This window comes from Oncorhynchus masou, chromosome 30, assembly GCF_036934945.1.
Source record: "Oncorhynchus masou masou isolate Uvic2021 chromosome 30, UVic_Omas_1.1, whole genome shotgun sequence".
Classification (NCBI taxonomy): Eukaryota; Metazoa; Chordata; class Actinopteri; order Salmoniformes; family Salmonidae; genus Oncorhynchus; species Oncorhynchus masou.
Window position 1 is genome coordinate 49,373,528 of NC_088241.1, and position 21,737 is coordinate 49,395,264.

General features: G+C 41.2%; 1 protein-coding gene across 3 annotated transcripts; it reads right to left on the minus strand.

Moving 5' to 3' along the window:
• Positions 1 to 6,996: 6,996 nt before the first annotated feature.
• Positions 6,997 to 20,483, minus strand: nrros (negative regulator of reactive oxygen species). 3 transcript variants are annotated; one of them, XM_064949213.1, is made up of 4 exons: positions 18,693 to 18,775; positions 15,556 to 15,677; positions 14,829 to 15,066; positions 6,997 to 13,367 (listed from the first exon to the last, which is right to left on the minus strand). In XM_064949213.1, exon 4 carries the CDS (start codon positions 13,263 to 13,265, stop codon positions 11,400 to 11,402), a length of 1,866 nt encoding a protein of 621 aa, XP_064805285.1. In that variant the 5' UTR covers positions 13,266 to 13,367; positions 14,829 to 15,066; positions 15,556 to 15,677; positions 18,693 to 18,775; the 3' UTR covers positions 6,997 to 11,399. The 3 variants fall into 3 exon arrangements, with proteins under 3 accessions (XP_064805285.1, XP_064805284.1, XP_064805286.1); XM_064949212.1 differs by lacking the exons at positions 14,829 to 15,066; positions 15,556 to 15,677 and adding an exon at positions 20,344 to 20,483 and having other exon boundaries at positions 18,693 to 18,813; XM_064949214.1 differs by lacking the exon at positions 15,556 to 15,677 and having other exon boundaries at positions 18,693 to 18,781.
• Between the last annotated feature and the right edge of the window lie 1,254 nt (positions 20,484 to 21,737).

Sequence of the window (21,737 nt, forward strand, 5' to 3'; positions counted from 1 at the left end):
AGATCTTCATTGTAAAGGGTTTAATTAAACACTGGTTCCCATGCTTGTTCAATGAACCATAAACAATTAATGAACATGCACCTGTGGAACAGTCGTTAAGACACTAACAGCTTACAGACAATAGGCAATTAAGGTCACAGTTATGAAACTTATGATGCTAAAGAGGCCTTTCTACAGGAATCTGAAAAACACAAAAAAATATGCCCAGGGTCCCTGCTCATCTGCATGAACATGCCTGCAGATGTGGCCAGGGCAATACATTGCAATGTCCGTACTGTGAGACGCCTAAGACAGCGCTACAGGGAGACAGGACGGACAGCTGATAGCCCTCGCAGTGGCAGACCACGTGTAACAACACCTGCACAGGATTGGCACATCAGAACATCACACCTTTGGGACAGGTACAGGATGGCAACAACAAGTGCCCAAGTTACACCAGGAACAGACAATCCCTCCATCAGTGCTCAGACTGTCCACAATAGGCTGAGAGAGGCTGGACTGAGGGCTTGCAGGCTTGTTGTAAGGCAGGTCCTCACCAGACATCATCGGCAACAACGTCGCCTATGGGCACAAACCTACCGTCCCTGGACCAGACAGGACTGGCAAAAAGTGCTCTTCGCTGACGAGTCGTGGTTTTGTCTCGCCGGTGGCGATGGTCGGATTAGCGTTTATCGTCGATGGAATGAGCGTGACACCGAGGCCTGTACTCTGGAGCAGGATCGATTTGGAGGTGGAGGGTCCGTCATGGTGTCACACCATCATCAGACTGAGCTTGTTGTCATTGAAGGCAATCTCAATGCTGTGTGTTACAGGGAAGACATCCTCCTCCCTCATGTGGCACCCTTCCTACAGGCTCATCCTGACATGACCCTCCAGCATGACAACGCCACCAGCCATACTGCTCGTTCTGTGCGTGATTTCCTGCAAGACAGGAATGTCAGTGTTCTGCCATGGCCAGCGAAGAGCCCGGATCTCAATCCAATCGAGCATGTCTGGGACCTGTTGGATCGGAGGGTGGGGGTTAGGGCCATTCCCCCCAGAAATGTCCGGGAACTTGCAGGTGCCTTGGTGGAAGAGTGGGGTAACATCTCACAGCAAGAACTGGCAAATCTGGTGCAGTCCATGAGGAGGAGATGCACAGCAGTACCAAATGCAGCTGGTTGCCACACCAGATACTGACTGTTACTTTTGATTTTGAACCCCCCTCATCTTTCGTCCATTTAGTTTCAATGGATTTAAGATGATCTTAGTGCTACGATGCTTTTTGGAAACCCAGCCCAGGACTCTCGCTTAGATGAAACCATCACTTTCTATGACTAGGTGTATAGAGAAAATACCTTAAAGTACTAGTCCTTTTCTGAGTTCTGTACTTTTCTATTTCTATTTTTTGTAACTTTATATTTAATTCACTACATTCCTAAACAAATGATGTACTTTTTACTCCATTCATTTTCCTTGACACTCAAAAGTACTCATTACATTTTGAATGATTAGCCGGACAGGAAATTCACACGCATATTAAGAGAACATCTCTGGTCATCCCTACTGCCTCTGATCTGGCAGACTCACTAAACACACATGCTTAATTTGTAAATTATGTCTGAGTGTTGGAGTGTGCTGCTGGCTATCCGCAAATACATTTAAAAAACAAGAACATGGTGCCGTCTGGTTTACTTAATATAAGGAATTTGAAATGATTTAAACTTTTACTTTCACTTTTGATACTTAAGTATATTTTAGCAATTACATTTACCTTTGATTCCTAAGTATATTTAAAACCACATACATTTACCTTTTTACTCATGTAATATTTTACTGGGTGACTTTCACTTTTACTTGTCATTTAAGGTTAAGGTATCTTAAGGTATCTTTATTTTCAGTCAAGTATGACAATTGGTTACTTTTTCCACAGCAGGAGATGGCACACTACATTACCAAAAGTATGTGGATACCTGCTTGTTGAACATCTCATTCCAAATTCATGGGCATTAATATGGAATTGGTGCTATAACAGCCTCCACTCTTCTGGAAAGGCTTTCCACTAGATGTTGGAACACTACTGCAGAGACTTGCTTCCATTCAGCCACAAGAGCATGTGAGATCAGGCACTGATGTTGGGCGATTAGGCCTGGCTTGGAATCGGCATTCCATTTCATCCCAAAGGTGTTCGATGTGGTTGAGGTCAGGGCTCTGTGCAGGCCAGTCAAGTTCTTCCACACCGATCTCGACAAACCATTTCTGAATGAACCTCGCTTTGTGCACAGGGGCATTGTCATGCTGAAAACAAAAGGGCCTTCCCCAAACTGTTGCCACAAAGTTGGACGTACAGAATCGTCTAGAATGTCATGGTATGTTGTAGAGTTAAGATTTCCCTTCACTGGAACTAAAGGGCCAGCCTGAACCATGAAAATCAGCCCGAGACCCTTATTCTTCCTCCACCAAACTTTACAGTTGGCACTATGCATTGGGGCAGGTAGCGTTCTCCTGGCACCCGACAAACCCAGATTAGTCCGTTGGACTGCCAGATGGTGAAGCGTGATTAATCACTCCAGAGAAAGCGTTTGTAGTGCTCTAGAGTCCAATGGCAGTAAGCTTTCCCCCAATCCAGCTTGGAGCTCAGGCTGCGGTGGCCTTTATTTTCCACCATAATTTGCAAATAAATTCATTAAAAATCCTACAATGTGATTTTCTGGATTTTTTTTCTCATTTTGTCTGTCATAGTTGAAGTGTACCTATGATGAAAATTACAGGCCTCTCTCGTCTTTTTAAGTGGGAGAACTTGCACAATTGGTGGCTGACTAAATACTGTTTTGCCCCACTGTATAACGACTTGGGGCTAGTCATTGTAAGTGCAGAGTCACTCGTCCCAACAGTGCATGTGCTGGAGGCGAGTGAAAGTTCGGGAGAGAGGGGTGAGTGTGGTGGAGGTACCTGTACCAGACAGGGGGAGACAGGCCAGGGGAGACGGTGAACAGATCACCAGGTGGAATCCAAGCTGCAGTGCAGCAGGCAACTGGAGTAGGTGTCCCACCCACTTGGGAGAAGCTTTTATTTCTGGAGGCAGATTTCTTGTAGAAAATGCCAGTGAATAGTCTTTGAACAGCAGGAGGGGCTTCATAGGATGCTTCAAAGACTCCTGACACTTGTTGGGCCCAAAGGCCTTTTAATTCACACCTTAGTGCTAATTGAATTTGTATCTGGCTCAGTTCCAGGTTGGAATGGTGTCCTCAGTTCTCTGCTGTTTGTTGGCTAGAGCACCCTCCGTATAGCTTGGAAAAACCTTGAAAGGAGTAATCTCTCTGGTTAAAATTAGGTTGCAGGTTTGGAGTTTTGATCTGTAGTGAAGGCCATGCTGTGGAGCGTAGCGTCCTGCATATGTACCTGCCGAAAAATTCAAGTTTGTCTCACTCCTAATCTATCCTTTTGTAGAAAACATGTTGAAAAATATGAGAGCTCACATTAAGCTGTGTCTTAACTTTGAGTATAACCCCAAAGTTGGCAATTTACTGCCACCTGCAGCTATGGAATGTTTGCTCACGAGTATAATTCATTGTCTGATCCCTCCTGGTGACCTGGATGGAATTATGTGATCATTCTCCCCCTAGGAAGTACCACCCAGTTGACTACTTAAACATTGTGAAAGTTCTCAATAGCATTGCCAATGCTAAAATGGGATTTTGGGCACTAGAGTCCTCTATCTATCTCTATGGTTCCAACCACCATGACCACCATAACCACAGTGGTAATCTGGTTACGCTCTGGTTAAGCATTCACTCCACTCACGGTTGCTCTACACTCCACAGCTCCACACAGCCATCCTGACTGGCACCCAGTACTGCCTGCCTGCCAGTAACCCTGAGGGTCCTGAACTGATACACACACACCAACACTCTTACATACCAGAGCTAAGGTAGCTGACTAAACTCAACTCTATGGTGAACAAAGTTTCTGATGAACTCCACCAACGGAATTGAGCAGAGACCAGGCTTTGTGGAATTCAGAACCGCCTACATCGGTTCGCCCAAGGCCAATACTTCAAAAAATGTAATTTAGGAAACGCCTGCTTGTTCTCTGTAGTTGTGTGCCTTCCTTTGTTTGCTGAAATTCATACTTTTACTAAAATGTTAATCAAGTACAACCACTGACACGAAAAGATCCCACCATGTCAAACGAACAAATTACATTTAGAAAATTGTACTGGCATGTCCTGTTTCCATCAGCCCGGACTTTTTTCATGCGTCAGGTAATTAATCCACATGAAATGGTTGGATGGAGACCTGGTTACTGTCTTCGATTGTAAAAAATTAGGGGTAATTGAAAACATTTCTGATTTGAAACTGATATTTGGATGAACATACCCTAATTATAAATGATCAATTATTAATTTAATCTTATAGTCATATCATATTGACCAAAAACGGAGTAGCCAAAATGAATACATTTTATATAAGATGCTTTCAGCCCCGTTGGCAACCCTCCTTCCCGTGACTTCATTTTTTATATGATATCTGAGTGAGACTGACACAATCATTGGGGTCGCACTGGCCGGTAATTCGACCATGATAACAAGTTTAGATAGCTGGCCTCTAAACTAATTTATCAATCTAAACAATTTTATCTGAAATGGGCTTATTGACTGATTATCAGTGACAGACATGACAAAAGAAAACCTGCTGATGCACAACCAAATTTAGAAATTGCATCTTGTGTGTTCTACTATTCTAACTCTGAACAGTAAATTGAAACCTCGACTGAGTTCCTTTTTGGGAAACTGATCCAAGGGCCTCCCTGTTTAGTATCATATTGTGAATGTGTCTACTGTAAATACCATATAAAATACCATTGTATTTTAGGTAAGGGGTTGTGAGAAAATACAACAATAATTATTGTCATCACCTATACCAATCAAAAGATCTCATCTTACTGATCAAAATGATTAATGATTAGATAGCCTTCATGGGGAATGTTGCACAGGTCAATAATCAAAAATGAGTGGCAGCAAGAATATTTAGAATTAGGCCAGATTTTGTTTTTGGTAAATTCATTATTTTTTTTAAATTCACGGATTTAAGCAAAACTTCCTAGGAATGTAGATACACTATTTAGTTGTTTCTTTGTGCCCTGTGTTACTTTGTGCCCCGGTCTCCCCTAGATCTATAGGATTCAGTTTTTTGCCAAGGTTTTTATTCTGTAACTTTGTTTTAAGTAGCTAGGCCTAAGGTCTGTGTGGTGCAGTGATTAAGAAGCATAATAATACAGCATTTTCTCGTGAAACTACTTTAGAGGTTTACAACTGTGTGGTTGTTTGGTAAAGTAAAACTTTTAAAGAAAATGTGTAATTCACTGTTCTGATATCTGTTTCATTTGATTTGGTCTTCCAGACCATCTCAAGCTATTTAAGCCGTTCGATAGTTGTTGCCATTGAAACCACTCTTAGTAGCCCTAAGCCTAATTTGGTCCCATTGAGCTGGTTGGTGGCCATTTTGAAAAACTGCTGCCTGTGGGGTGGGCCTAATGCGTAAAATCTGCTATGTTTATTTAGACTTTTGCTGGCTTTCTGTAAAGGTTAAGTGGTCTCATCATAAAAGGTATTTTGTGAAAATGGGTTTCTCCTCTGCTGGATTCTGCATTTGTATTTACTTATATGGGTGTCTACTGTCTACATGGCAGGTTGTTTATGTTTGAATAAACAAAAAGTCTATGTACTTTCCAATGTAGGCTAAGAACATGAAGAGGATTTTTTATATTCACTGAAATAAACCGGTTGCCCCTACCCCTTCCATTGATTGTTAGCTAGCTGTGGCTAAGGTTAGCTTTGTAGTGGCTGTGGATTACAGTTTCACCTGGCTCTTAGACTACTTTCAGTGTGAGCAAAAAATAAAATACTGAACTTTGGCTTTAAATTTGGACTGAATTAATGAACTGGTTAATTTAACCAAACCATTATTTTATTAAATATACATGTAATTCAATCCATTTCTAATTTGTAATTTCTCCACTCATAGGTTCACTTGAGGACCAGCTCAGGAGGGACACCGGACTGGAGGAGGACATTACATCCTCAATGGAGGACAGGCAGCAGCTAAGTCTAAAACAAGTCAACACCATCACAAATCTGGGACCAGCACCGTTGTTAACTAGCAAAGCTGGTCCCATTCTTGCAAAGCGCTATGGGCTATTAGAATCCCATTGTCTTAACCTTTGTCATCTTCAACCTAGAGCTATGGAAGACCCACTTTTCATCACATCATGCCCAGATGACCAGATGAAGTTGAAAGTATACGAGCACAAACTAAACTAGACCTGAAGAACATGAAGATAAAGGTATGTGCTGTTTCTTACTTACTTTTATTATTTTGGCCCATGTGCCGATCGTGAAATGTGGCCCTGAGACAGGTTGTTAATGCTTTCTGAGCTGTGTAATTTCTTTCATCGGGTGTTGATTGGTGCTTCACTGTAGGCAGGGTTTATTTGTACGGAGCATAGTGATTGTCAGTTTTAAACACAGTGAAAGCACAATACTTTTAGGAAATCCAGAACCTTTAACTGCTCTTAGTTCAGTACGTAGGACTGACCTGACAACATAGCAAATGTGAAGGATAAAGTGCCGTAGTCTAACACACTTTTATACTAAAATTGTACCTTTCAAACCCATATTGGTGGAATACTGGATGTGGTCCCTGTGGCCAATGTTGTAACTGTGCCTCACAAATGCGACGAGGCCAACCCCTCCTTTCTGAAGAACTGGGCAATTGCTGCACAACTCAACAAAACAGGAAATTTCATGTTTCCTCTGCCACTTTTAGCAACAGTTTGCATCACAAGACTTCTGCACACACATACACACATCATGCGCACACAATAGGCCCGTAGAGGCATGGATTGTGTGAACCAACTACACATTGCGCCATCAGATTATAACAATGCAAAAAGGTCCAGCAAATTTATGGGAAATGGCTTCCGAAAAATGTATAGCACGCAGTTATTTATCACATCTGGTTATTTTAACAGTTTGTTTTAATGTTTCGTCAATATGAGAAATCGCCACATGTAGAGGAGAGTGGGGTTACATAATCAGAACTCATGTTAACATTATAGCTTTGAAAACATAGCTTGTCCCAAAAAAATTGGTCTCTTGGCAGAAGTTATGTGGTAAGTTGAGCCGCTGGACAGGGTAAGTTAAGCCGCCTATAAATTTCTGTACCAAATAAAATATTACCACTACATTTTTAAAACCTTGTCTATCTAATTCAACACAATCACAATTACTTTTTGTCTTTTAATAATTTTAAGCATAATTTAACACAAGTTTAACATCTAACAAACACTTTGATTTTACACTATAACATAGGCCAGGCCCTGTTGTTACCTCATATCCCAGCAATAATGCCTTGCATTACGCCTGGGCAGTGGGGATTTTAGCATGTAAATCTTGGTGTGGCAAACCACAAAAAATGTTTAGATGCATGCCAGCATAGCAACTACACAACACTCAACAATACATTAATTGTACTATAACGGTGACAAATGGTGCCCACAAACTGTTAGGGCCGACATAAAGCTGTCCCAACAGCAGAGCTTTCTTTTCAGCACCATGGAGTGAATCCTTACCACCGCTACACCTGGCTATGAGCGAAGCCTTGTCTAGCAGTGAAACTGTTAATTCAGCCTTCTTTATTGCCTTTTAAACATAGCTGATATGGCTGACTTACTTAAACAAATGTGGTTTCTACTGACAATTGAGATGTACAAACGATGGCATAAGTGAACGATGAGCGGATAAGAGGCAATCCGTAATTTCGATTAAGGCACAGAATGAGCGAGCTAAGACGGACGAGGTCAATATAACTATTTGTTCAGCACTTTTAAAATGTACAGGGACAGAATTCAGAACATGGGCCATTCTTACAGTATTCTCCCTGTACTTCAAGTCAGAACCGTAGGATAAATAAAGGGGGCATATAAGCAGACAATGGAAGCTCTTACAAAATTTGATGATGACGTTTCTCTAAAAACAGGCTATAGGCTACACGGGCACCTCTAAGTCAGAACAGTAGGCGAAGTTAGGAGGGGGAAAGGGACCAAATTATTAGGGTGAGGCAAATGGGCTACTAACAGCTTACTATATAACATACACTTAGAATTACTCTCTTAGCTACCGTATACATATCTCCCTGGCATATTACATCATTTATGCAGCAGCATAGAATACATTTTTGGACTTTTGTGTGCCAATTTTTCATGAAACTTTGCCATCAAGGTCTGCCATTCTCTGGATTTATGGTGCTTTCAAGAGAACTGGGAACTCTGAAAAAAACAAAGTTGAATCATGACATCAGTGATCTTCAGGTCTGAGCTCTAGAAAGAGGCCCGAGTTCCCGACTTCAATGTATTTTTCCAGTCTGAGGTAGTTTTCCCAGTTGTTTTGAACGCAGCAGAAGTCATGCTGTATTGATAGCATGGCCAATATATTCAACCTTTTCTGACCAATGGAGTTACGTGTGAATGTTAATCCTTTTAAGCTTGGAAAAGAGACTCTTAAACCCAAACTTGGACCACACACCCTCTCCACTGAATAGCAGGGGAAGGACAATAGCTGATTGTTTTGCAAACTACTCATTGTTGAATATGAATTTGAATGTTGAATGTTGAATTTATTTTGTTGTGTAATGTTTATGTCCAATGGCTGATAAGTACTGATACGTTCTTATCTATAATTTCTCTTCATATGACAAGGATTGGAAAGGATTTGCCAGTAGATTGTTGATATGAATCATGATGATGAGTGCTTGTCTAGCTTGCTAGCTACGATTTTGAAAGTATAATGCTGACATGATCAGTCCAATCAAAGCTACGGTAGATATAATGTGATTTGACATCCTTTTATCTGTGGCCAATGACCTTGAGCCTTCTTGGATGGGCACTTCTGATGTAAATCTATGGCAGTACCCAACGGGGCTTGAACTTTCCAGCTCTCCCTGTACATTTTACGGTGACATTGTGTACCGGTGAGTGACAGAACACTGAGCCAATCACGACGCAACTAGAGAAGATTACTAATCACCATGCTCTGTATTTTCCGCTGGCTGCACCTCCACCACAGAAAGCACTAAACTAGGCAGAAAATCCTGCATTTAGGAGCTGCCTTACTCAAGAAAGCAAAAAGGAGACCATGTTTGTATGCCAGCTTTATATGTGACATGCAAACTGATATCTGACACATATTAATGCCAAAATAACGTGCAAAACAGGCAAAAAATAAATAATATATATATATATATATATATATATATATATATATATATATTTATTTTATTATAAAAAGTGACCTGGGAAGAAAACACTTAATTTGCTCAACCTACCCTTGGCTCAACTTACCCTTGGCTCAACTTACCCCATGGTCATTAGCTCAACTTAACCCAAGGCAAACATTTTGACTATATTATCCCACAGAGCTACAGGGATGCACTTTCATGTTAGGTTTGGACTTCATATGGAAGCTTATAGAGACCAAAACTGATGTATAGAACGATCTTTAAAATTATCTACTTTGGTTAAGATACAAGCATCATGAAACATCTAACATAATACATCTTTTTGACTTGGTGAAAATCCATTTTTTGGATCTAACTTGCTTACTACTTTTTCAATGTGTTTTCTTCCTTCACAGAGTCCATGAAATGATGACATCTTCCTAAATATTTGGTCAAATTATTCAGTTTGTGTATGGTTTCCTACAAACAACTGTGGCTCAATTTACCCCACTCTATCCTAATATAAATGTTTTAGTTACTAACCTAAACTCAATTGCTTTGTAAGGAAACTTTTATTTCTGCTTTGGAATTGCATTGATATCATTCCTCCTCAAAAAGCACCAGAAAGAGGATTTCAACACCCACCAGCTCAGATTGTTCTGAAATCGGTTCTGAAATAGTTTCTGTAGTTACAAACAGTTAACATAAGCATTCCGGAAGCATTATTTTGTTGAAATATAATTTAATCTCTTTAAAATGAAGCTAATTGACTGCACCCAAATTTGACATTTCAAATTTATAGGATTCATATAATATTCAATAAATATACTGTAGCACCTTACATCTGATTTGAACCAAACTTTTTTCTAACAATGAGTAAGACATGAAGAATCCAAAGACATGGTCAAACGCCACCCACTGACCCCCCACACCCCACGCTAATCCCGACCCATCAATGGTTATATAGTATCAGTTCTCTATGTTTGACAGGTAGTATGGAGTTGCAGTTCTGAGTATTGTTTCTTCATCTTATGCAATGTATTCTCAGTGATTTTGGTGATATTTTTTTTACAGTGCCTTCAGAAAGTAGTCATATCCCTTGACTTATTCCACATTTTGTTGTGACTGAATTCAAAATGGATTAAATATTTAAAACAATTACCCATCTACACACAATACCCCACAATGACAAAGTGAAAACATGTTTTAGACATTTTTGCAAATGTATTGAAAATTAAATACAGAAATATCTCATTTACATAAGTATTCACACATTTGGAAAGGTCAAAGGATGTGAATACTTTTTGAAGGCACTGTATGTCCCATCCTACATCCTGGTACCTATATTAGCACTTTTACGCTTCATCTCCAAATCATCCTAAAGTATTTAAAAATGTAAATGTGACTTATAGATGATTTGGAGATGAAGTGCAAAAATGCTAATATAGGTACCTTTGACTTGCATTGGATATGGTAATATCAGGAGAAAGTTTTGAAACCTAACAACAACCAAATTCACTGAGAATACATTACATAGGATGAAGAAACAATACTCAGAGCCTCACCTCCAAACTACCTGTCAAACATAGAGAACTGATATTATATACTCTTTGCTGGGTTGGGATTGGTGTGAGGATTTCTCATGTCTTACTCATTGTTAGAAAATAATTTGGTACTATAATTATTGAATATTATAATGAATCCTATAAATTAAACTGGTCAATTTGGGTGCAATCAATTAGCTTAATTTCTCAGAGATCCAATTATTTTTCAACAAAATAATGTTTCCGGAATGCTTATCTTACTTAACCTTTATTTAACTAGGCAAGTCAGTTAAGAACAAATTCTTATTTTCAATGATGGCCTAGGAACAGTGGGTTAACTGCCTTCTTCAGGGGCAGAACAACAGATGTTTACCTTGTCAGCTCGGGGATTTGATCTTGCAACCTTTTGGTTACTAGTCCAATGCTCAAACCACTAGGCTAACTACAGAAACGATTTCAGAACAATCTGAGATGGTGGATGTCATGACTTGCTGAAATGACATGGAACGACCCATGTGCAAAACATCACACTTGGACAGAATGTACCACATTGTCTTAATCATTTGACCTTTCTTCCACAACACAGGGAAGGTGACAAATGTCAGTATGACGTGGACCTCCGGCATTTATTTTTAATGGCCTTGGGAAGCAGTCTGGGCCTGAAGGTGAGCAGGAAGATGACAGAAATCCCAACCAGGCAGAGGACAGGTACGATAAACAACAGGATGTACCAGTATACAGACTCCTCCTCACTCCCACCACACATTAAAGGGTCTAAAAACACCACTTTATGTGTATTTTTTGTCAGATCCTGACATGAAATGTCTAAGAGGTCGATGATATTGACCGTTTTTGCCCTCTCAAACGTCCTGTACCAGTCCAACTGGCAGCAGTTGAAAGTGTTTCCATTAAGAAAAACAGTCTGTAGTTTCAAGGCTAATATGTTAGCCTGATCTGAGGGGACAGTGTTAAGTTTGTTGTCCCTCAGGTCCAGCAGCCTCAGCTCAAGGTGTTGCAGTGAAGCAGGGAGCTGAGTAAGAGAGTTTCTGGAAATGTTCAAAGACTTTAAGTGGTGGAAAGGGGAGAAGTCAAAGTCTCTCAGGCCTGTGTTTCCCAATCCTAGATGGTGTAAAGTTCTGCTGAGGCCTACTATCGATCTGGGCCCAATGTTGAGTTCTGGGTTGTTAGACAGCTCCAGGTGTGTTAGAGGTGTCCCTGTGAATGCTGACGATGGCAGTCTCCCCAGGTTGCACCCTGATAGGTGGAGCTGTCTCAGAGAGATGATGTTTCTCCAAACAACACAGTCTGATTGGTTACCCCCATCTCTGTTCCCGCCCCATTCCTCAAGGGGGCATATGCCAATTCTGTTAAAGCTGATATCCACAGAGCTGATGCTGGTGAGAGAGGAGAACAGTCTAGGAGGTAGACTCTGCAGGTCATTCTGGCTCAGGTTGAGATAGCTCAGTTTTCCTAACTCACTTAAACTACCTTGGTCAGCATGGAGCTCCGTCAATCTATTGTTGCTCACATCCAACTCGTACAACGTCCCTGGAAGTTTTTCCAGTGTTAGATTTAAAACCTCGAGACAGTTTGTCTGCATCCTGAGCCTCACCAGGCTAGGCATTTTGCTGATAAACCCTTGGGGGAAGTAGCCCACCTGATTTCCACTCAGATCCAGCAGGTCTAGAGAGGAGATGTCACCGTGAAGGCTCTCGTCCCACAGCTGGGCTGTGACATTGGTCACGTTGTCCCTCAGGTTGAAGAACTGGACACTGTTGGTCCAGTTTGGGTAGCCAGCGGTGTCTGCCAGGTGTTCGTAGAAGCTCACCCTGTTCTGGGACAGATGGAGGTTCCTCAGGCGGCTCTGGATGGGAAGGAAGGGGAAGAAAAGGAGGTTGTTGTTGGTGAGATCCAGGGTCTCCAGCTGGAAAGTTTCCTGGAGGTCCTGGTTGGCTATGAACCACTCAATGTTGTTGTGACTTGCGTTGAGCACCACAAGCTGGGTCATGTCGAAGTCCATCAGGCAGGCCAGGTGGTTGAAGGCCAGGTTTAGTCTCTGGAGCTTGTGCAGGTGGTCAAAGGCATCAACAATCTCAAACAGCATGTTCCTCTGCAGGTCCAGCTCTCTGAGCTGGTGGAGGTCGCTGAAGGAACTTTCGTCCAGCCTCAGCAGGAGGTTCCTGGAAAGGTTGAGGTACTCCAGGGACGTCATATTCTGGAGGAGGACCGAAGCTATGTCGTTTGTAAGCTGGTTTTCTGACAGATCCAGAACTTTGAGTCTTGACAGGGTGAGCAGTGCCCTGCTAGTTTCCTGGTATCCAACGTGAAGTTGATTGGCAGCTAGATTGAGGCTCTCTAGATGAGGTGAGTTGTGAAAGAGTTTTGACCCCACTGTCTCCAAGCGGTTTTTTGCACAGCTTAGAGTGCGAAGGGAGATGTAGCGGGAGAGGGAGTCATCTTGTAGCATCTGAATGTGGTTATGGGTCAGGTGGAGTTCCTCTATGTTGTCCGGTAGGTCCCTCGGCACAGATGAGATCTCACTATCACTACAGAAAGCAATCTTTTGGGTCTGTAAGGAGAAAGGGAGAGAAATGCAGTGTACGCGAGATCAATACAATTTTAAATACTTCATTTTATATGTTAAAATACTTTAAAACAGCAAAGTATTATACCACAAATCAGACCAGAGAGTATACAAGGGTATAAATAGTATTTCATGTATGCATGAACGGAAACCCTGAGAAGCAGCAGAAGCAGCAGTTTCCATGATATAATTACCTTTGCTTATATCTATTGTGGTAACTTATGCTCTCTCTTCCCTTCAGAAACCAGAGTGTATGCTGCATTTCTTATGAAAATGTCATCAGAGGCAATTTTTCACAGCTTTCAGTGAGAACCACACATGGCTAAACTTTGTTTAACCAGATAAACAGCCGCAAAAGTGTTTTGAAGTACCTTTCTATCTAATAGGCTATATTATAGTTTACACTTTATCTTCCAATTATAATGTGTGTGTGTGGGGGGGGATCAAAATAATGAAAAACTATCTACCAAGTCTACTCATGTTACTTCATAAGACATTTTTGCTAACGTATTTTTAATTTATTTTTAATTTTACCTTTATTTAACTAGGCAAGTCAGTTAAGAACAAATTCTTATTTTCAATGACAGCCTAGGAACAGTGGGTGCCGGTTTTCCTGGGTATATTCATATTTTACAGTGTACGTTTTCTTTTTTTTTCTCTTGTGTACTCTCATTTTGACGCCAAACCCACCACTGGTGTGCTCTATTTTCATGTCATCTGACCAAAGCACCAATTCAAGCAAACTCCTGCCGTTTACAGTTGTTGGATGACGTGAAAATAGAGTTTTTTGGCTAGATTTGGGTTGTATGTCTGCATAAGCAGAAAATAACCCGTAAAATATAGTGGTGGTTTTTGATGTTAGTGGGCTATTTTGCTTCCACTGGTCCTTGGGCCCTTGTTAAAGGTCAATGACATCATGAACTATACCCAGCACCAGGATATTTGAGCCAAAAAGCTGGTTGCCTCTGCCAGGAGTGGCTCTTCCAAATAAAATAAAATCACATTTTATTGGCCACATACATGTTTAGCAGATGTTATTGCGGGTGTAGCAAAATGCTTCTAGTTGACAGTGCAGCAATATCTAACAAGTAATATCTAACAATTTCACAACAAATACCTAATACACATAAATCTAAGTAAAGGAATGGAATTAAGAATATATAAATATATGGACGAGCAATGTCAGATCGGCATAGACTAAGATACAGTTCATAGTTTAGAATACAGTATATACATATGAGATGAGTAATGCAAGATACGTAAACATTATTAAAGTGACATTATTAAAAGTGACTAGTGTTCCATTTATGTGGCCAATGATTTACAGTCTGTGTATATAGGCAGCAGCCTCTCTGTGCCAGTGATGTCTGTTTAACAGTCTGATGGCCTTGAGATAGAAGCTGTTTTTCAGTCTCTCAGTCCCAGCTTTGATGCACCTGTACTAACCTCGCCTTCTGGATGACAGCAGGGTGAACAGGCAGTGGCTCGGGTGGTTGTTGTCTTTGATTATCTTTTTGGCCTTCCTGTGAAATTGGGTGCTATAGGTGTCCTGGAGGGCAGGTAGTTTGCCCCGGTGATGCGTTGTGCAGACCGCACCACCCTCTGGAGAGCCCTGAGGTTGTGGGTGGTGCAGTTGCCGTACCAGGCGGTGATGCAGCCTGACAGGATGCTCTCAATAGTGCATCTGTAAAAGTTTGTGAGGGTTTTAGGTGACAAGCCAAATTTCTTCAGCCCCCTGAGTTTGAAGAAGCGCTGTTGCACCTTCTTCACCACACTGTCTGTGTCGGTGGAACATTTCAGTTTGTCAGTGATACAGTTGAAGTCGGACGTTTACATACAATTAAGTTGGAGTCATTAAAACCATTTTTTTTTCAACCACTCTACAAATTTCTTGTAAACAAACTATGGTTTTGGCAAGTCGGTTAGGACATCTACTTTGTGCATGACACAAGTCATTTTTCCAACAATTGCTTACAGACAGATTATTTCACTATCACAATTCCAATGGGTCAGAAGTGTACATACACTAAGTTGACTATGCCTTTCAACAGCTTGGAAAGCTTGGAAAAAAACCACCAGAAAAATATGTCATGGCTTTAGAAGCTTCTGAAAGGCTAATTGACATAATTTGAGTCAACTGGATGTGTCCCTGTGGATGTATTTCAAGGCCTACCTTCAAACTCAGTGCCTCTTTGCATGACTTCATGGGGAAATCAAAAGAAATCAGCCAAAACCTCCACAAGTCTGGTTCATCCTTGGGAGCAATTTCCAAACGCCTGAAGGTACCACGTTCATCTGTACAAACAATAATACGCAAGTATAAACACCATGGGACCACACAGCCGTCATACCGCTCAGGAAGGAGACGCGTTTTGTCTCCTAGAGATGAATGTACTTTGGTGCAAAAAGTGCAAATCAATCACAGAACAACAGCGCAGTAAAACGACCTTGTGAAGATGCTGGAAGAAACAGGTACAAAAGTATCTATATCCACAGTAAAACGAGTCCTATATCGACATAACCTGAAAAGGTCGCTCAGCAAGGAAGAAGCCACTGCTCCAAAACCGCCATAAAAAAGCCAGACTACGGTTTGCAACTGCACATATGGACAAAGATCGTACGTTTTGGAGAAATGTCCTCTGGTCTGATGAAACAAAAATAGAATTGTTTGGCCATAATGACCATCGTTATGTTTGGAGGAAAAAGGGAGGATTGCAAGCCGAAGAACACCATCCCAACCGTGAAGCACGGGTGTGGCAGCATCATGTTGTGGGGGTGCTTTGCTGCAGGAGGGACTGGTGCACTATAGACTGGTCACAAATAGCTGGCATCATGAGCATGCGAGCAAGGAGGCCAACAAATCTGACTCAGTTACACCAACTCTGTCAAGAGGAATGGCCCAAAATTCACCCAACTTATTGCAGGAAGCTTGGGGAAGGCTACCCAAAATGTTTGACCCAAGGTAAACAATTTAAAGGCCAAATACTAATTGAGTGTATGCAAACTTCTGACCCACTAGGAATGTGATGAAAGAAATAAAAGCTGAAATAAATCACTCTACTATTATTCTGACATTTCACATTCTTAAAATAAAGTGGTGATCCTAACTGACCTAAGACAGGGAATTTTTACTATGATTAAATGTCTGGATTTGTGAAAAAATGAGTTTAAATGTATTTGGCTAAGGTCTATGTAAACTTCCGACTTCAACTGTATGTACACCGAGGAACTTAAAACTTTCCACCTTCTCCACTGCTGTCCAGTTGATGTGGATAGGGGAGAGCTCCCTCTGCTGTTTCTTGAAGTCCACGATCATCTTCTTTGTTTTGTTGATGTTGGGTGACAGGTTATTTTCCTGACACCATACTCCCAGAGCCCTCACCTCCTCCCTGTAGTCTGTCTCGTCGTTGTTGGTAATCAAGCCTACTACTGTTGTGTTGGCCTGCGCACAATTGGCCCAGCGTCATCTGGGTTTGGCCAGTGTAGGCCGTCGTTGTAAATAAGAATTTGTTCTTAACTGACTTGCTTAGTGAAATTAAAAAATAATTATCTCTCTGTGCTTTGGCTCCAACAATAATTACCTCTGTCTTGATTTAGCTGGAGGAAGTATTTAAATCACTAATACAGTCTAATCGTTTATCCACGGAGCTAAATTCCTCTGGTGACACAGAAATGTAAAGCTGTGTATTGTGTGCGAAGCAGTGAAAATCAATGCTTTCTGATAATGCTGCCAAGGGGTAACATATATAAACTGAACAGTACCGGACTCGAAATTTAACCTTGGTACGCCACGTGATACATATTGTAAGTCGCTCTGGATAAGAGCGTCTGCTAAATGACTTAAATGTAAATGTAATGTAAATGTGTTGTCTGCAAACGTGATGATTGAGTTCGAGGCGTGCATGGCCACACAGTCATGGGTGAACAGGGAGTACAGGAGGGGGCTGAGCACGCACCCTTGTGGGGCACCAGTGTTGAGGATCAGCGAAGTGGAGGTGTTGTTTCCTAACTTCACAACCTGGGGGAGGCCTGTCAGGAAGTCCAGGACCCAATTGCACATGGTGGGGTTCAGAACCAGGGCCTCGAGCTTAATGATGGGCTTGGAGGGTACTATGGTGTTGAATGCTGAGCTGGACTCAATGAACAGAATTCTTACATAGGTATTCCTCTTGTCCAGATGGGATAGGGCAGTGTGCAGTGTGATGGCAATTGCATCGTCTGTGGACGTATTGGGGCGGTAAGCAAATTGAAGTGGGTCTAGGGTGACAGGTCAGGTGGAGGTGATATGATCCTTGACTGGTCTCTCAAAGCACTTCATGAGGACAGAAGCCAGTGCTACGGGGCGATAGTCATTTAGTTTAGTTACCTTTGCATTCATGAGTATAGGAACAATGGTAGCCATCTTGAAGCAAGACAATAACCCCAAGCACACATCAAAATGCACAAAAAAACATATTTAATTGGCCACAAAATGTTCTATTTTTTTTTGCAAAGGCCATCTGTCTCCGGATCTGAAACCCGTTGAAAACCTGTGGTTTAAATTGAAGAGGGCAGTCCATAAGGGCAGATCAAATTATATCAAGGATCTAGAAAGATTCTATATGGAGGAATGGTCTAAAATTCATCCCAATGTGTTCTTCAACTCATCTCTTTCTCTGAGCAATTGTATTAGTATAAAACATTTGCTCATCTTTATCAAGGATGTCAATAATTTCAGACCCTCACCGTATACAATTTAGAAACTACTTAGAAAAGCTGTTATTCAATGTGCTACATGCCTATGAGTTTTATTATTGACCTGTGAAATATTCTCCATGTGTCTAAACATATCATTTTTATCAGTAAAATGGGGTATTTTGATTTGTCTAGTTGATGACAATAGTTATTGTATTTTCTCACAAGATTCAGATTAGTATAGGCTCCTATCTTGTTGTAGATACACATTAAATATGACTGTTTGTCAACGGTTGGCATTGTGCTTTATTTATTGATTGCGTATTTGGATTTCTGTGACTTTCAAAGTTAATCAAATACATTTGTGACTAAGTGTGCCACTCAATGTTATTTATATTAATAGTATTATTATTTCTATTATTCATAAGAGAATACATGGGACATAAAATGTTCCTACAGGATCCTTAAAAACCTAAAAGGTTCCTCAGGGAAAAGGTTCCAGCAGGCACCTTTAGGGGTTCCACTGGAGTTGCAATAAGAGGCAGCCCTGGAGGTGCCTATAGGAACATTCTTTTTAGAGTGTATATTTTCTCCCTCTATGCTCTAATAAGCTTGTTCAAGAAATGTAGCTCTTACCAGTCTGCAGATGCTGTGGTGAGGGTGGCTGAGGGCAGGTATTAGCAGGCTCCACAGGGTCCAGATGGTGAGACAGACCAGGGTAGGGAGTAGGCCTTGGATGGGCATCTTAACATCCTCACTGTGGAGGAGAGAAGGGAAGCAGGAGACGACTGAGACTCAGAAAATGAGAGGTAATCTATGTCAGGTTTTCCCAAACTCAGTGGTGTGACAAACAAAAAATGTCCAGTCAGCGGGACGTCCTGTGGGCGAAAACAGCTCGTTGATGAGAGGTTGAAGGAGAATGGCAAGAATAGTGCAAGTTACCAGGCGGGCCACAAACAGGCAAATAACGGCACAGTACAACAGTGGTGTGCAGAACAACATCTCGGAACACACAACTCGTCGGTCCTTGTCACAGATGGGTTATTGCAGCAGGCGACCACACCGGGTTCCACTGCTATCAGCTGAAAACAAGAAGAAGCAGTTCCATTGGGCACGTGATTGCCAACACTGGACAATTGAGGAGTGGAAAAACATTGCCTGGTTTGACGAATCCCGGTTCCTGTTGCGTCATGCTGATGGCAGTCAGGATTTGGCATAAGTAGCATGAGTCCATGGCCCCAACCTGCCTTGTGTCAACTGTACAGGCTAGTGGTGGTGGTGTAATGGTGTGGGGAATGTTTTCCTGGCCCACATTAGTTCCCTTGATACCGATTAAGCAATGTTTTCATGCAACCGAGAATTCAGGCTGTTCTGTGAGCAAGGAAGGGGGTCCGACCTGGTACTAGATGGCTGTACCTAATAAACTGGCCACTGAGTGTATGCCAGACAATATAACACCAACGCAGTCTCTGAACCATAAAAACAGAATAACAGCTGTATATCTCCGTTATCTTTTAACCTTGATAAAGCGTTCAATTAATTATTTTCATACTGCAACCATTACATTTGATCAATACTGTACTGTAATACTGTATATACCGAGAGTTCAAAAGGTATTCGCACTCAAACCATGAAAATGAATAACCCAAGGAGGCTGAGACGCAAAAAGAACATACTTAATTTAATACATGCTTGTCTGAAACGTAAGTTATTGTATGTTTAATTTAACGCATTTCACTCTCACCCTTTATATTATTTTCAGCATTGATTAAATTAAGTAGGCCTATATCATTTTTGCATCTCAGCCTCAGGGTTAGTCCTTATCATGGTTTGGGTGCGACTACCTTTTGAACTCTCCACTACTGTAGTAATCAAATACATTAATAAGGAATAATATATAAATCTACTTATAAATCCAAAATATTGAATTGACATATTACATATCTGAACAGATAATGCACAGTATAATGCTTTACAAGACGTTACCTAATAGTAAAATAAACTAATCGTTTTATCAATTTATAAGCAGATTGAGGAATTCAACGAATTAGCATAGGCTGTATAACGATAAGGATATTAAGCTACAAAGTAACATTCCTTGACTTAAGAGCATGAATGACAATACATTCAAAGTCACACTTTCTGTTCTGATATTACAAGCACGTACTGAGAAGTGTGCCATTTGCGCTGATGCTATTCATTCATTACTTTGTCAGACGCTGTTGAGTGTAGATAGGTCACGCACAGGTAGAGCAAGTGCACAAGGCGCCATGCATCTACTACTTACGCTGGTGGTTAGGTGTGTGTTATTCAAGCCAATGACGGTTGAGCTCCTGACCATATTCTCTGGTTTGTTCGACACAGCGTCGGTCTGTAAATCGGTTCTCATCTATGTGGAGCGGTGTGTGTTCTCTACATTGCTGAGCGGTGCTTTTAGTATTTGCGGAAGCAGGCAAGCAACGGAAACCAAAGTCACATGGACAAGCAAGATTATATATATATATAGGTTTGCAGGCCTAGGTCAGAGACATGCATGTCCTGTACATATTGCATTGGAACTAGAAGATTCCCTGTATTTTTTTGTGATGCATTTCATGCATGCCCATAGTACATCAGTGTCAACTTATGTTATTTGCAGATAATAGACTTACATCAAATGCAACTTTCTAACCTATCTGTTTCTATCTGGGAATTCTGTTTTTTTTTTAAATACTTTTGCAATGTGGAGCACTTCATCCTCTCACAAAAAAACCTGGTATAATTGGAAACCTGCCATCCACACCATAATTTGTGTGTGCATGTGTTTGTGTAGGCTCATCTTGGCTACTACAAAAACCTACCGACAAACCCCATTCTCACCTCTCACTCTCCAACTCCTGTTTCTGAACATCAGATACTACAGAGAGGAAACCACTAAACATTCACACCCTTCCTGCCTAGCTGACACTTTTGCAACAGCCAAGGGAACGATTTGATTCTTTGTATTTTGTTCAGCTACTTTGACAAGTCATACTGACATCTACACTGTAAATACTCAACCAGCCCTCTCATTTACCATGAACCATTGGAAGAGAAACGGCTTTTTATCAGTAGCATAGTACCTGGTTGTGGTCTTACTGACCATGACATACGAGTTTACCACAAAACAGATAAAATTGGTGCTCCCCATGCGCACTCTCTCTCCACACACACACACACACACACACACACACACACACACACACACACACACACACACACACACACACACACACACACACACACACACACACACACACACACACACACACACACACACACACACACACACACACACACTGAGAAAGTACAGGTAATTACGTTTAATTCTGCGGCCTACAGCGTAGTTTGTGTCGTATTTTCCCATAGTTCTGGAATTAGAATAGGGAATTAGAATCAGGAAGTGATGGAGCTGCCATCGCAGTGGTGATTTGTTGGGGTTTCCTTCCCGTTTTCATGCAATGAGTCCTCTCCTCTCGTTCTAATTTCTGACTTGATTAAGTGATTTGCAGCTGAAGCCAGCTTTATGCTCAGTTGAATTCATTAATTCAGTTGACATTCATTTTTCATAGGCTTGGCATCCCTTCAAATATTAAGCCTAGTTCTCTTTTCTTCCAATATCCTATTTAGAAAAACACATTTATGCCTGTTTTAAAAACTGTA

Bases quoted from the DNA above. Each gene is read 5' to 3' on its own strand.
- nrros (XM_064949212.1), bottom strand. From the start codon at position 18,800: ATGCCCATCCAAGGCCTACTCCCTACCCTGGTCTGTCTCACCATCTGG. The intron at 13,368-18,692 runs GTAAGAGCTACA...TTCTCCTTACAG, and splicing joins ACCACAGCATCTGCAGACTG to ACCCAAAAGATTGCTTTCTG.